The 16,505-nt window shown below is 60.9% G+C and overlaps 1 protein-coding gene across 1 annotated transcript; it reads right to left on the bottom strand.

The window, feature by feature from the left end:
* Positions 1–9,645: 9,645 nt before the first annotated feature.
* TMEM59L (transmembrane protein 59 like) lies at positions 9,646–15,746 on the bottom strand. The gene is given in 9 exon segments (XM_069877816.1): positions 9,646–9,849; positions 9,852–9,897; positions 10,728–10,845; positions 10,984–11,095; positions 11,368–11,476; positions 11,578–11,724; positions 13,807–13,901; positions 14,150–14,255; positions 15,558–15,746. Coding segments are annotated over 9 exon segments (1,014 nt in total). The 5' UTR covers positions 15,732–15,746; the 3' UTR covers positions 9,646–9,742.
* Between the last annotated feature and the right edge of the window lie 759 nt (positions 15,747–16,505).

The raw sequence follows: 16,505 nt of genomic DNA, 5'->3' as shown, positions 1-16,505 counted from the left end.
TTCAACCCATCAAATATCTTCTGCTGGGGTCACAGGAGATCACGACCAGCCTGGGATCGTGGGGACAGCCGTGCTCCCTGTATCCTTGGGGACAAAGTCTCCCTCCGTGCCATCCAGATGGTTATGGACTGGGTTTTATCACCACGAGCGCTTAGTGCAGGAGCAGCCGTACCCTCCAGAGGGTGCAGTCTTGTCGCTGGAGATCTCACGCCATCTCTGTGCCAAAGATGCCGCCCAACGACGTCCCCACACATGGTCGGCATCAGCGTCCGGCTCTCCCCGAAGCAACCGGCGGAGATGAGGCCAAGCATCGCTCTGGGGTCCGTGTAATCGCTGAAGCCGGAGCGCATCTGGAGAGAGCGGACGGTCCAGAGGGCATTTCCAATCAGGAAATTCTTCATAGCGGTGGCTGTGCCAGCGGCCGGGGGTAAATGGCTTTGATTTCGCATGCCTCGGTGTCCGCATCTGCATGGGGAAAGGGGGAATTCATACACGAGAATAAACACACTTGGAAAGCCGTGACCGTACTCTTTCAAGTCAGCCTGATGAAAACTTCATGTTCCGGAGCCCTCCGCTTCAAGGGGAGCAATCTGTTTCAGAGGCAAAGCTGTGTATTTTTCTTATTTAAACCTTCTAAATCTGCTGGAGCATTAAAAATATTTGGCATTTCCACAGCACATTTCATTCCCAGCTCCGAATGCGTTTTACAGACATTCATTAATTAAGCCTCGTAAAACCTTTGGGAGAAAGGGAAGCAGGACTTATTAATTTGCTATTTGTATTGCTGCAGTGCACGGAGACCCCGACCAGGACCTCGGGGCCCTGTTATTTTAGACCCGACCTGCACAGAAGAGGAGATGTCAGCGGGAGGAGAGACAGCAGGTGAAAGTTAACGCCGTGAGCCATCGGCAGAACCCGCAGCTGCCCGTGTCCAACGCTCCAGCACGATGCCCCATCCACCGGGGTGGGAGTGACTGGGGCTCCCATCTCAGCTCTCCCAACACCCCACCGGTTGCTCTGTGTGTTTTTGTAGAATCATAGAATGTCCTGAGTAGGAAGGGAGCTACAAGGATCATCTGGGCCAGCTCCTGTCCCTGCAGAGGACAACCCCAACACTCACATCATCTTTTTCTGGTGCTCGGGGGCTCCTGCCCCTCCTTGACAACCCCTTGCCCTCATCATTCTGCAGGCACTGGCTCTGTTTCATTTATCATAGAATCATAGAATCAACCAGGTTGGAAAAGACCCACCGGATCATCGAGTCCAACCATTCCCATCAATCACTAACCCATGTCCCTCAGCGCCTCGTCCACCCGGCCCTTAAACCCCTCCAGGGACGGTGACTCAACCCCCTCCCTGGGCAGCCTCGGACAGGGACCAATCACCCTTTCTGTGAAAAATTTTTCCTAATGTTCAGCCTGAACCTCCCCTGGTGGAGCTTGAGGCCATTCCCTCTCGTCCTGTCCCCTGTCCCTTGGGAGAAGAGCCCAGCTCCCTCCTCTCCACAACCTCCTCTCAGGGAGTTGCAGAGAGCAATGAGGTCTCCCCTCAGCCTCCTCTTCTCCAGGCTAAACACCCCCAGCTCTCTCAGCCGCTCCTCTTCTTCTCCAGCCCCCTCACCAGCTTCGTTGCTCTTCTCTGGACTCGCTCCAGAGCCTCAACATCCTTCTTGTGGTGAGGGGCCCAGAACTGACCCCAGGATTCGAGGAGCGGTCTCCCCAGTGCCGAGTCCAGAGGGAGAAGAACCTCCCTGGCCCTGCTGATCCCTTCCACTTTCTCCTGAGGCTGCTTTCTGCAGCACCCCACCCCCCCACCCCTTGTTAAAAGGTTTAAAAGAAACACTTTCCCTTTGTTTTGTTTAGGTCCATATAGATATTTTGAGTGCATCTATTTGGGGTCAGTAACCATGCTCGCCGTGGACCTCTCCATCCCAGGTGGGTTGGCCGGTGGGAGCTGTGAACCTTACACCTCTGCTTCCCCTGCAGGAAAAACCCAGGCTGTGCCGCACGCTGTAAATGCCTTTCACATGTTCCCCAGATCCCAGTTAAATCGAAGCCCAGAAGGGCTCCTAAAGCATGAAAAATGCATTTATGAGATGCTGGAAGGAAGATGTGTTCCATAACTACTCTGGTGACCAGGCGCGCTGACTTGGGTCATGTGGAGAAGGAACCAGGAGGGGGGTATTTCTCGTTATTTGGTCCTGCTGGTGGGATTTTATCTCTCCCAGCAAATCCAGAAACTTTTTAGTTACCATTATTGCTGGATTTTATGGGCCATTTGATATTTATTTTTATTTCTATTCATTATTTGTTGAGTGCACTTAGCCCCTTCCCCAAGGAGTCTGCCTTATATCTAAGGTGATTTTTACGACCCGTGTTAGCGCAGCATCTGAGCGGCTCGCACAACGCTTAATACATTTATCCCGCACACAGTATATCAAGGCAGTCCCACTATTCCTACTGTGGAGAGCCTGGAAAACCATAAGGATAACTTACTGGGTTAAAAAAAAAAAGAATAAACCCCAAACTATTTACATTCTTCTTCTTTCTGATCCTTATTTGAAGCCATCAAGATATATTTGAGTCACATTTTCACCATTTTACAAAACATGAGCTCTACCCTGTACGGCAAGCCAAGCGCTCGCCTATCCCACGACTCCCACAGCTGGGGCTTTAAAATCTGCATCCAGCACTGTGAGACTAATGACAAAATCATGAGCTGGCAGCGCTGCCTTTTCCTCCGACCTTTTTGTTTCATCCTGAGAGGGCTCAGAAACAGGAATTCCTCGCGGCTCGCAGCGGTCCCCACAGTTTGTGCTGGGTGGAGGAGCTGGACAGCTGGCCCCAAACAGCTTATTTTTTTTTTTACTCCCAATTCTTGCTAGATTTTCCTCAGCACAACAAAGCCTCTTGGTTGCTTTATTTGCTGTTTTTATGAAGGAGCCTGTGAGTGGCCTCCCTCACGTTCCCTGCCTCCAAACATCGCTGTCTCCTGCTGGCAGTGCGTGTCCGGAGGGTGCCAGTGGGTTTTTTTTTGGTGCCTGTGCTTCTGGCTAGTTTTATTCCCTCTCAGTTCCTGGTAGACTGCTCTCTGCTAATCCCAGGGTGATCCCAGCGAGCGTGTGAGCCCAGGGAGGGGTGGAACATTCAGGCTGGGGTGTAGCTGCGTGTGCTGGTGGAACTGGGGCTCTCCGTGTAAAGATGAGCCACGGCATCGCACGAGCTGGTCCTTCTCCCTCCCTTCTATCTTTCCTCACCAGGATTCCCTGCCAGCATCTCCCCATGTCCCTGCTCAGGTATGGAGATGTTTTAGCTCCCTGAGACATTACCAGTCTCTCCTGGGAGGATGGTGAAGGCGAGATGCTCTCTCCTTCCCACCTTGAGGACCATCTCTGGCAGTGCCACCGCAGATAACTCCACGACCGAGACCAGCGCAGGGGACACGGGACTTCCAGCAACACAGGAGCCCCTGAGCAGGGTGAGGTCTGTAGGTTCCCACCTAACCGGGGGCGCAGAGCAGCCCTGCAGGTCCCCAACCCTGCTGGGATGGAGACAACCTGGCCCTTTGGCCACGTTCCCACGCCCAGGCAGCTCTACCCACCCCGCGGAGCAGGAGGAGCGGGAAGCAAACAGCAGAGCTACGTGGGATCTGGCTTGGAAGAAGGCCGAACACCTTCTTTTACGAGTCTTGGGCTCCTTCCACTCCCACGCAGGGCTGGGCGAGCTGACGCACGCGGCACCCGCGGGAGCCGGCTCCCACGCCAGCTGCAGGCGTTGGCCGTCCCCAGCGCCGCTCGGCACCGCCGCCGTCCAGCAGATCCCCCCCTGCACGTTGCTGCAGCGTTAGCCACGCGTGTCTCGTCCCCGTGAAATCATGGGATGGCTCCAGCGCCTGGAGGTGAGCAGGTGCCGCATCGCTGCGTCGGTGCTTAAGGGAGCTCGATTCCCATCCATCCAAACCACAACCGTACATCCCTGCTTTCCCGGACCAGCTTGGCTGCGCTTCTCACCTGGCAAAAGAACACACGGCGAGGAAAATAAACACGGAGGGAAGCGAAGCCCCTCGCAGCCCAGCAAGCAAGGTCTGCGTTCCAAGAAGTAATGAAGCCCAGGGAATGGAAAATGCATGTCACTTGGCGGTGGGCTGGAGGCACCGCGCAGGCGCTCCGTGCCGGCTGCCGACAGGGCCCTTCGCCTCCGCACGGCATCGCCACGGGTCCAGCCAGCGGCACCGCGCTCAACTCTGACATTTGAAGATGGAGAATAATAATTTGGCTTCGTTAGCCTCCCCTTCTCCCCCCCCCAGCCCCGCGTGGTCCCTCAAGCTGGGCTGGAATGTGCGTGGTAGGGACAGAACCAATCCCATTAGCACAAGGAGATTGTTTTTCGTTTGGTTCTGTTGTCGTTGAATCACCCGTGGCTCCGTTTCTTTGGGGTAGGTTCTAGGAAGGAGGACAGGGAGAAGGAACCCATGAAGCCCCATGAAGTTTCCATCTTTGAAGGCCACGTGAGCTTCATCGCTGGCTCCAGGATGGTGCCCAGCACGGTTTGAAGGAGAATTTGTAATGATCCCATCTGTGGGATCAGAACAGCGCCGGGGCCAGGGGTGCTGCTGGAGCTTGCTTTGAACCCCCATCCAACTCCCCACCCTGCATCCTCATCCTCTCTCCATCTCTGGATGGAAACCTCCCTCCGCTGGGGTTAAAGCTGGATTTACAGCCCTGCGTGTCGGTCAGGACAGCGCTGGATTGCAGCTTCGTGCTAGCAGGAGCCGGGCCAGGGGCAGCGCGAGGCAGCTGGAGCAGCAAGGGAAGCTTCTTTCCCCAGCAGAGAGAGCAGCTCAAGCTCTTTTTTTCCCCACCACCTTCCAAAGCCCTGCTCTAGCAGGGCCCAAACCCGCTGCTTCACCCTCATCGTGCTTTCTCTTTACCCTCATTCCTCCAACATGAGACCAGAAGAAGAAACCTCCCTCCGGTTGCAGCGTCTCCCCAGGATGCGAGTTGGAAGGAGCAAAGGGGAGCGATGGGTGCAGACCCAGCGAACCACCACCGCGTCCTCTCCAAATCAGGAAAATTGACCACACATCATGAAAACTGGGGTTTGCACGCGTGTGTGGAAGGAAGGACGTCTCCAAGTCCTTCTCCATCCTGCTGTCCCAGGCCTGGGCTTTCTGCACATCCCTGTCCCACAGATCCCAGTGTTTTTCCCAAGTGGGGACACGGCACGGGGCTCTGGGCACCGGATAGTGGGGACAAGATGCTGCAAGCGCTCCCAAATCGTCATCAGTGCAGGAGAGCGCGATGAGAAACAGGGGCGAGCGGCGCCGTCGGGAGCAGACGGCGGTGGGAGGGAAATCCGTGCACAAATGCATTCGCCGCGTGGCCGGGCTCCTCAGCTGGAGTGTGCGAGCGGCGATGGAGCCCGGCCAGCTCCCGGCAGCTGAGATCGGCAGTGAGGGGGGAGAGGAAGGGGCATTTTCCCAAGGTGAGGACAGCAGATCAACGCAGACAAGCAGAGAGGCTGCTGACCCCAACCCTGGCCAGCAAGACCTCCGCAACCCTCGGCATCCGCTGCTGGCATGGAAGGAGCAACAGCATCACCCAAGGGGGTGGAGGTGTAGGGGGCAGCTTGCTGGCCTTCTGGAGGTCGCTTCTCACCATGACGTGGCTGATAATCTCCACCTACCCGTCTGTGATTCCTCACTGACCTGGGGCTGGACACGCGGGAGGCGAGCGCGGGTGCAGAGATGCTCGCCATGAGGATGTGACCCACCACAGGCTCATGGTCATCGAATCATAGAATCACCAGGTTGGAAAAGACCCACCGGATCATCGAGTCCAACCATTCCCATCAATCACTAACCCATGTCCCTCAGCACCTCGTCCACCCGGCCCTTAAACCCCTCCAGGGAAGGGGACTCAACCCCCTCCCTGGGCAGCCTGTGCCCCCCGGCCTCACCACCCGCCATGGATGGAGGGTGCGACTCCTCTGAGCTGCTTTTCTCTTTGCCGATGGGGCCACACACCGCGAATTTTGCTTCCCCTGTGAAAAAAAATAAGAGGGAGTGAGAAGAAAAAGGCGTCGGATGGAAAACACCCCGGCTGCCTGCTGGGGGGAGTGGAACCAGCTAATTTCATGCGTCTCCTTTTCGTTAGAGTGGGGTCCCTCCTCACCTGCTCCTGGGCACGGTTTCCTGCACCCCGAGCCAGCAACGCGGAATCTGACTCCAGTTTAAAGGCGAGGAGTTTGTCCACGGTTCGTAGCCCGGCTCCCATCCCAGGAGGGGACCCACTTGGAGCCACTGCCTGCGGCGGGCAGGGTTTGCCAGCTGTCTGCACCGATCTCATGTCCTGCCATCTCCTAGAATCATGGGATGGTCTGGGGTGGAAGGGACCCCAAAGCCCATCCAGTCCCACCCCTGCCATGGGCAGGGACACCTCCTGCTGGATCAGGGGCTCCAAGCCCCATCCAACCTGGCCTTGAACCCCTCCAGGGATGGGGCAGCCACCCCTGCTCTGGGCACCCAGGGCCTCCCCACCCTCACAATGAGAAATTCCTTCCTAATTTCCAATCTAAACCTCCCCCTTTTCAGCTGAAAACCATTCCTCCTCATCCTATCCCTGCCCTCCCTGATCATGAGCCCCTCCCCAGCTTCCCTGGAAGCTGCTCTAAGGTCTCCCCAGAGCCTTTTCTTCTCCAGGTTGAACAATCCCAACTCTCAGCCTGTCCTTGGACGGGAGGTGCTCCAGCTCTTGAATCATCTGCGTGGCCTCTTCTGGTCTCGTTCTAACAGTTCTTCTTCTGTTTTATCAGCTTGCACCTATCCCACAGGCTGCTCGGCGCTGGGCTCTCACCTCTAGGTCCATCTCTCTTGTCCTGCCAACCCCCGACGCCCTCTGCCCACCCCAGGACCCCGAGGCACCCGCCAACCCGCTGAGGACACCCTGCAAGCCCCCAGATCCCATCTCCTGGGAAATGCAGCACACGCTCTGCCTCCCACACTGCCGAGGCATCCTCTGCAGGGCAGGCAGCGAGCTCCAAACCCATCCCTCTCCCTCCGCTGAGCAAGCCGAGCCGAGCCCGCGGAGCGCAGCGCTCCCCTCCAGCACCGGCACCGCGTGGGGGGTGGCATCGCACCCCCAATTTAGGGCCAGGCGGGGGCCGAGCGCTGGCAGCGGAGGCTGCTGGCAGGCAGCAGAACAAGCTCAGCATCCCCTTTGGAGATCCTTCTTTGGCATCCAGCACCCCAGCATCCACCCGCAGCTCTCGGCGGGGCTCCCCATCCCCAAGAAAACAAGGAGCTGAGGCCAGCGCCAGCCCCAGCTCCGCGGGGGCCCCCGTGCCGCTGCTGGCTCCGAAGACAGGACCCCGCTGAGCTACTGAAGTGCTAAAAACGAGCCTGCAGGCCCTTTGCGTGAGCTTTTGTGCCGTGCTTGGCATGGGGAGAGCTCGACTGCGGTGTGGACGCGGGCGCCGCGCCAGGAAAAACACACACGCCGCGGGGGAAAGGTGGGCGCGAGCACGTGCGAGCGCGTCCCGGCCCTCGAGCACTGCAGCCGCGGCACGTTCTGCTGACGTGTCGCGTGCGTGCACAGCCCCACTGACGCTCTCCCTCCTCCAAACGGGTGCCCGGGCGCCAGCGGGCATTTCTCAGTGGGAAAAAACCCTTTTTCTCTTTGCATGCGTGAGCATGAGCACGGAATCCTCCCCACTGCCATCACCACCCCCTCCTCCTCCTTGCAGCTGACGGGTGCTCGACTTTGGGTGCACGGCTCCCTGCCTCCTTGCACCCTCCCAGCTCCATCTGAGCCCTCCCAGCACCCCCCAAGCCCACCCCGCACCCCCCAAGCTCATTCACCCCACAGACATTGGTACCAGCTCCCCGGGCACCGCAGCATCTCCGTAGATGCTTGACGTTGAATCCCTCCATGCAGCACACGTGCCAACCCTGCAAGCTGCAGCGCAGAGGAGCATCGCTCCGTGGCCGTGCAAAACAGCCCAAGCAGGGGATTTCTCTCCGTTTTGGCAGCGGTTTCATCCTGGCTCGGCTTGCAAAGAAAAGATGTGGAGCTGGGAACAGCCCTGCACTCTCCCACCCTGTGGGAGCACCCTGTGAAGCCACCAACTCATCATCTGATCCGGTACAAACCTTTTATTTCCCCTCCGCCCGCGCCGCCCAGCCAGCCTGGGGCCAGGTTTGCCTTTTGGAACTGAAGCAGAGGGGGCTCTGCCCTCTCCCCACCCCCCCAAAAAAAAAAAACATGCAGCCTGGCGTGGTTGCACCCCGGGAACCAGGAGAGCCGCCGAGCCAACACCACAGACTCCACCGAGCTTTACAATGAGCCGAGCGGCTAGAAAGCGACGACGAAAAGTGAACCCCAAAATGGACACGAGAACCCCCCCAGCCCCTCCCCAACCCCGCTCCCCTCCCCTAGATATGATGCACAGGTGAAAGTGATACGGAGCAGCACGAAACTGGGATCAGACCCCTCCATCCCAACACTCCAGGGCCCCCCGAGAGCGCTGAGGAGCGGCCAGGGCATGGAGAGAGCCCCAAAACCCCAAGGGAGGGGAGTCATGGTAATAAGTTAACCTGTACAGACGCGTTAGGTGGATGCAGGGAAGGCAGCGACGGCCGCCGCTGAGCCGTCCCTCCCAGTCGCAGCGGTGTCCCCACGGCGTGCCGGGGGCCGAGGAACCGCAAAATGATGCGCGAGGTCAAGTGATGGAGAACAGTGAGGAGATGGGGAGATGCCCCAGCCTGCACCGAGCCCGGCTGTGGGAGCAGAGGGGAGGGAGGGGACCCCTCCGCATCGAAGGGCTGCACTGGGGGGAGCCGAGGGGGTCCCTGCTCGGCTGGGGGACCCCAGGGCTGGCCCCGAGCTCCCAGCAGCCCAAGACTGGCCATAAGCAGGTCCTGCCATCGCTCCAGCCCCACAGGCTGAGCCCCTCCTGGCGCTGGGCAGGGATGCTGAGCCCAGGGTGGAGGCGTCCCAGCAGCTCCCTCGGACTCAAGCCAGGAGTGGGAGGCAGGGAATCGCTACCTCGTCCCCTGCTCGGTCCCACCAGCAACGCTTCGACGTTGGAGCCAACCTCCTGAAAGGCTCCCAGGGCAGGGAAGGGAAGGAGCCATCCCGGGGCCCCTCCACAGCTCTGGGAAGGAGCCGCCTGGGTCCTCGCGTGGGCACGGAGGCGGCAAGATCCGCTCCTCTCTCCGGCTGCCAACGCCAAATCCATTCGCCACGTTTCGGCTCCCCAAGGCAAGCGGCTGCGGCCGACGGAAGGGAGTTCCCAGGGCCAAAGCCGGCGCCTTGGGGGCTCAGCCTAAGGTGGGAGGCCAGGATTTGCAGAGCCAGAGCCCAGAACACTGCACTCTCCATCCCCCCAGGGGCTCCAGGCAGCAGGAGATGAACCCCCTCACTACCAGAACATGTTCCCCCAAGCCTCCCCACTCCAGCAGCTCCTCTCTCCACTCTCCAGGGCTAGAAAACCAGGATCCCAACAAAAAAGGACATCTATGGAGGAGGCAAAGCCGTTGCTTGGCTTCCAGCAGCATCCTCCTCCATCACCGTCCCTGGGGAGGAGAGTGGGACCGAGCCGCATCGTCCCCCAGTCCCCCCAGTGACAGAGATGTCCCTCCAGGAGCTGGGGACACGGGGCAGCGGAGCAGGACCGGGGGTGATGCCGTGGGGACGGTGACAGGGAGGTGGCATGGAGGTGATGGATGGGAAGGGGCGGGAGAGCTACAGGACCGTCTTGTCCAGGTCGACTTTGAGGGGCAGCGGCCCCGCGTCCTCGCCACCGGGGCAGAGGGTGACGGCGATGACGGGCGGCAGGGCGAAGGTGCTGGGCCATCCAGGTCCTGCAGGTACTCCTTGTCCCCGTTGATGCTCAGAGGCTGGAAGAGAAGCAGAAGGGACCGTGCAGCCCTGCAGCCGGGGATGGAACCTCCTTGTCCCCCGACTGGGAACACGGTGGGGGTGGCTGGGGACAGAGGACACGGCTGGGGACCACAACCACCTTATCATAGAATCATAGAATCACCAGGTTGGAAAAGACCCACTGGATCATCGAGTCCAACCATTCCCATCAATCACTAACCCATGTCCCTCAGCACCTCGTCCACCCGGCCCTTAAACCCCTCCAGGGAAGGGGACTCAACCCCCTCCCTGGGCAGCCTCGGACAGGGCCAAATCACCCTTTCTGGGAAAATTTTTTTCCTGATGTCCAGCCTGACCCTCCCCTGGTGGAGCTTGAGGCCATTCCCTCTCGTCCTGTCCCCTGTCACTTGGGAGAAGAGCCCAGCTCCCTCCTCTCCACAACCTCCTTTCAGGGAGTTGGAGAGAGCAATGAGGTCTCCCCTCAGCCTCCTCTTCTCCAGGATAAACACCCCCAGCTCTCTCAGACGCTCCTCTTGTTCTCCAGCCCCTTCCCCAGCTTCATTGCTCTTCTCTGGACTCGCTCCAGAGCCTCAACATCCTTCTTGTGGTGAGGGGCCCAGAACTGACCCCAGGATTCGAGGAGTGGTCTCCCCAGTGCCGAGTCCAGAGGGAGAAGAACCTCCCTGGACCTGCTGGTCACACCTTTTCTGATCCAAGCCAAGATGCCATTGGCCTTCTTGGCCACCTGGGCCACTGCAAGGTTCACCCAAACATGCTGGGGAGACCCAAGGTGTCGGGGACCCCCGTAAGACCCCCCTGAGTGCCCTGAGCACCGTTCGCCCCATACCTGGGTCTTGACGTGCTGCTCGGGGGCCGTCACCAAGCTGGCACAGCTCAGCCACAGCATCACCATGATGGAGAGGAAGAGGCAGGCGGCCAGGATCCAGCGGGGAAGACCCGAGCGCCTGTAGCAGCCGCCCCCCGGCAAAGAAAAAGGGATGAGTTTATGGCAGGGCACGGGGTGGGGATTTGGAGGGGAAGAGAAGCATCTCCCCAGGGTATCTGGCAGGTCCCAGCTCCCCAGGGGACCCCATCCAACCTACTTGGACATGCAGCCGAGGAAGTCGTGCTCGGGCTGCGGGGGTTCCGCGGGCTGCGTCTTGGCTTTGCCCCTTGGCTCCTTCCCGGGGGGCTTCTCCCCCTTCACCCGGGGGCCTGGCCGGGGAAAAGAGACGCTGAGCCCACTCCTGAGCCCCTGCCAGGTCTCCCCGCAAGGACCCCCTGCCCGCTGAGGAGACGTAGATGATCTCAGCGGCTTCTTGGAGCGGGTCCCCAGCCCAGAGTTGCCCCCTGCGTGGGTGCGGCGCGAGGGAAGCTAATCAGAGCCGAGAAGCGGGTAATTTGTTTAGCTCTGGAGAGATCAGATGAGCGCCAGGACGGCTTGGAGGTTCCCAGCCCCCCTGCCAGCCTGGACACCCCCCTGGCACCTGTGTGGGGCTGGGGGACGCGGGGGCTGGACCCCGATCCCGGCCGTGGCGGCTGCTCCGGCTGCATCTCCTGAGCCTCAGGTACTGGATACTCCATCTCAGGCTGGGACTGGTGGGTTGGAAGGGAAAAAAGGGAGAAAGCAAGCGGTGAGGAGAGGGGACCCCTCCCCTCTTGGCGCCCAGCAGAGAGGGGACACGGGACACCCCCACCTGAAACACCACGACTTTGCCGTCGTCCGCCTGCAGGTAGAAGGTCCAGGTGGAGGAGATGAAGCTCTGGGCAGAGCTGACGATGTCGTTGCAGAAGGTGGAGACCAAATCGAACATGGAGAACGACGGCACCTTCATCTCCGCGCCCTGCAACGGAGCGGGGGCATCGCGTCACCGTTGTCCCCAAGTGGAACACGTCCCACCTTGAGGACACGGGTGGGTTGAGCTGGATGCTCAGATCTGGGGCTCAGCCTCCTTCTCCCAGCGCTGGGGACCTGCAGGAGCTGCGGTTAAGCTCTGGAAGGGTCACCAAGCTGATGGTCCCTAGGGTCACCATCCAGCCCCAGGGTCACCATCGAGCCCCAGGGCCACCATCCAGCCCCAGGGTCACCATCCAGCCCCAGGGTCACCCCCCAGCCCCTCAGTCACCCCCTAGCCCCTTGGTCACCCCCCAGCCTCATGCTCCCACCAGCTCTTTAAACAATAGGAGCCCAGTGGCCGAGATGCCGAGGGCGTTTCTCTCCTGGCAGCCTCTCCGTGCCCTGGATTCTTGGCCGTCGCGGCGGTTTGTTATTTTTAAAGCATCCCTGCTGGAATCCGCTTGGCTGCTCCCTGCCACTGGCTTCGAACATTTTCCGACAGCCCCTTGCACGGTCAAACCAGCAAACAGGAAATAAATAGGTCAGATTCTGTATCTAATTATTATGCTAAATCTGCTTTGCCTGCTCGTCTGGGAACCCAAAGGAAAAATGCTTTGGGAGGGTGAAAGGGGTGAGGGCCCCTCCCCGCGTGCCCCGATGCTCATCCCTGACCCCGGAGCGGGGCTGGGAAACGGGAGCAGACACCGGGAAGGGCTTCAAAACAGGCTGCAAAGTGGATTTTCAGAGGAGCCGCAGCTTTCTAGAGCACAAATCCATCTTTGTCTGCACGCGTACGCAGCCAAAAGCCTCCACCTTGGGCCAAAGTCTAATTTAATTAATTGGGCAAAAGCTGAATTAATTAAATCTAGGAGGGAAATGCGTGGCTAATTGCTGGGAAGGATAACGGATCAGAGCAGGGGGAATCCGCAGCAGCCACCAGGCAGAAGATCTCACCCTGGGAATGGGGCGTCACCGCCCGGCTTGGCCCCAGTTCACCCAGTTAATCTGCTTCCCATGCTCCGGGTGAGGCAGCGCTGGGCTGGTGGGGGGATCGCGATCCCACGCCCACGGGGGTACAAGGACAGGGGATGTGAAAGAAAGGAAGAGGCAGCAGGCAGGCTGCGGCGTGGGCTTCGCCGGGCAGCGGGAGAGCCCCTGGACCCTGGATGGATGGAGGGATGGATAATTGGATGGATGGAGGGATGGAGGGATGGAGGGATGGAGGGATGAATGGATGGAGGGATGAATGGATGGAGGGAGGGAGGGAAGGAGGGATGGAGGGATGGATAACTGGAAGGATGGAGGGATGGAGGGATGGAGGGATGGATAAATGGAAGGACGGAAAGGTGGAGGGATGGATTATTGGATTGATAATTGGATGGACGGAGGGAAAGGTGGAAGGAAGGATGGATGGATGGATGGATGGATGGATGGATGGATGGACGGACGCACGCACAGAAAGGTGGAGAGGTGGACGGAAGGGCTGATAGTTGGATAGATGGATGGACTGATGATTGGATAGATGGATGGATGCATGGATGGATTGATAATTGGATGGATGGAGGGAAAGGTGGAAGGAAGGAAGGATGGATGGATGGATGGATGGATGGATGGATGGATGGATGGATGGACAGAAAGGTGGAGGGATGGACAGAAGGACTGATAGTTGGGTAGATGGATGGATGCATGGATGAATTGATAATTGGATGGATGGAGGGAAAGGTGGAAGGATGCATGGATGGATGGACGAATGAATGAATGGATAATTGGATGAATGGAGGGAAAGGTGGAGGGGTGGGTGGTGGTTGGATGGATGGAAGGAGTCCTTCCTGAAGCAGGACGCAGGGGCCAAGCTACCACATCCCAGCTTCCCCCCAGGGGACCGCGGGCAGGGTGGGCTCAGCAGGGTTGCCGTGGTCTCCATCCCATCAGTGCTGAACTTTGGTCCCTGCCGCGTGTACGGGGACCACGATGTCCCCACCCCAAGGGTCAGGCAAGTGGCCAAGCGGAGGCGAATGCCATTCCCAGCCAGGGACCGGCTGGGCACATTAAGGGGGTACAGGGGCTCCCCGTCTCCCCAGCCCCTCACCTTCTCCTTCCTGCTCTCCACCTCGGGCAGCTGCTTGCGACACCCCGTCACGCAGCCAAACTGCTCCTCCGTGTTGCTGTAGGCTTCGGCGCACGCTGTGGGGAGGAGGGGGTCACGGTTAGGGGGTGCTGGACCCCCCTGATGAGCCCCACACCCCCAAATCCCCCCTACCCCTCCTGATTTGCACCCAGGGGCTGGGAACAGCCGCGGGGCGCATCATGGGGCTGAGCAGAGCGAGGATGCTCGGGAGGGGAGAAGGCGTCGCGGTGGTGCCGGTGGCACTTGGGGACCCCCCCAGGATGGGGTTTGGGGCGCGGGGGCTGCTCGGCCAGTGGCTCCTCACCTGCCTCACACTCGGTTCTGGTGGTGTTGAGCTCGGCGCTCGCATCCACAAAGTGACAGATGGAGAACAGCCGGCAGCCCCGGTAACAGGCGTTGAGAACAGCATCCTGCGGCGAGGAGGAGGGCGCGAAGCTGGCACCGAGCTCACCCCGCTGCCTGCGCCCCCCCAGACCCCCCCCCGCATCCGTCTGGGGGCACCGGGCATCGCCAACCTCCCACACGACTCCGAACCCAGGGCGACGGCATCACCAGGGAACGGGGAGCTGCCGGTGCCCCCCCAGGTTTGACCCACAGGTCGCGTTTGCACGTGGCCTTGTCCCCATCGAGGACGTGGCGGGTCCCCCCATCACTGTCGGGGTGCTTGGCTTTGCCTAGGCCCCGGCATGGGCTGTCAAGGGCGGGGGGAGGGGGTGGCATCGCCCCTCGCCCTGGTCACCCCTGGCCCCAGTGGGGATGGGGGACAGGGGGGCAAAGCACCCTCAATGTCTCCGATACCCCCAGTGCTCCCAGTATCCCAGGCACCCCCAATGCCCCCAGCACCCCAGGTAACCCCCATGCCCCGATACACCCAGGACCCCTGGTACCCCAATGCCCCTGGTACCTCTGACACCCCCAATGCTCCCAGCACCCCTAACACTGCTGGTACCTCTGATACTCCCGGCACCACCGGTACCCCTGGAGCCCCCAGTGCCCCCAATGTCCCCAGCATCCCCGATGCTGCTTGTACCCCTGACACCCCGATGACCCCACTCTCTCTCACGCCCCCAGTGTCCCCAGCATCCCTCGTACCCCCACTACCCCTGGTACCCCCAGCACCCCTGATGCCCCCAGCACTCCTGATGCTGCTGGTACCGCTGGCACCCCTCATACCCCCGATGCTCCCAGTATCCCTGGTACCACCAGTACCCTTGGTGCCCCTGGCATCCCCACTGCCACCAGCATCCCCATTGCTCCTGTACCCCCAATGTCCCCAGCACCCCCAATGTTGCTTGTACCTCCAGCATCCCCGCTGCCACCAGCATCCCTGGTACCCCCAGCCCCCCCAGTGCTGCTGGTACCTCTGATGTCCCTGACACCCCTGATGCCCCCAGCACCCTCGATGTCCCCAGCATCCCCGATGCCCCAGTACCCCCCATGTCCCCAGCACCCCCAATGTTGCTTGTACCTCCAGCACCCCCAATGCCCCTGGTACCCCTGACGCCCCTGACACCCTCGATGTTCCCAGCATCCCCGATGCCCCGGTACCCCCCATGCCCCCAGCACCCCCAATGTTGCTTGTACCTCCAGCATCCCCAATGCCCCTGGTACCCCTGACGCCCTCGATGTCCCCAGCATCCCCGATGCCCCGGTACCCCCCATGCCCCCAGCACCCCCGGAGCCCCGTCCCCGGGTCCCATCCCCGTGCTCACGGGGTGGCGGCTCCCCAGGCTGCGGCCGCAGTCCCCGCGGCAGCCGTTGGTGCCTTCGAGCTGCGGCGAGAAGGGGTCGGTGGCGGCGGCGGAGGAGGACGAGGCGGCGAGCAGGGCCAGGGCGAGGGCGAGCGGGGCCGGGGGGCGCGGGGCCGGGGGCCGCGGCGCTGCCATCGCCGAGCCGAGCGCTCCCGCAGCCGCCGCCGGCCCCGCCGTGACGCGCCGGGCGGAGCCGCAGCCCTGACGCAGCCCCGGGAACGGGAACGGCACCGGCAGCACCGGGAGGGGGTGATGGGGGCGAGGGGCGGGCACCGGGGGGTGACGGGAACCGGGGATGCTCGGGTGCCGGGGATGCAGGAGGATGGAGGAAGCGGGGGATGCTCGGGAACAAGGGATGCAGGAGGATGAGGGGACCGGGGGATGCTCGGGAACCGGGGATGCAGGAGGATGGGGGGGGGCGGGGGATGCTCGGGAACCGGGGATGCAGGAGGATGGAGGGACCAGGGGATGCAGGAGGATGGGGGGAGCGGGGGATGCTCGGGAACCGGGGATGCAGGAGGATGGAGGGACCAGGGGATGCAGGAGGATGGGGGGAGCGGGGGATGCTCGGGAACAGGGGATGCAGGAGGATGGAGGGACCAGGGGATGCTCGGGAACAGGGGATGCAGGAGGATGAGGGGAGCGGGGGATGCTCGGGAACAGGGGATGCAGGGGAATCACGGGATGCAGGAGGATGGGGGGGACCAGGGAATGCTGGGGAACCGGGGATGAAGGAGGGTAGAGGAATGCAGGGGGTTGGGGGGGGTTGGGGACCAGGGGATGCCCAGGCACCAGGGGATGCCCAGGCACCAGGGGATGCACAGGAATCACGGGATTCAGGAGGATGGGGGACCAGGGGATGCTCAGGCACTATGGGATGCAGGGGGATCACGGGGTGCAGGAGGACGA

This window comes from Phaenicophaeus curvirostris, chromosome 28 (genome assembly GCF_032191515.1).
Source record: "Phaenicophaeus curvirostris isolate KB17595 chromosome 28, BPBGC_Pcur_1.0, whole genome shotgun sequence".
Lineage (NCBI taxonomy): Eukaryota > Metazoa > Chordata > Aves > Cuculiformes > Cuculidae > Phaenicophaeus > Phaenicophaeus curvirostris.
This window is presented reverse-complemented; position numbering and strand designations above follow the sequence as displayed.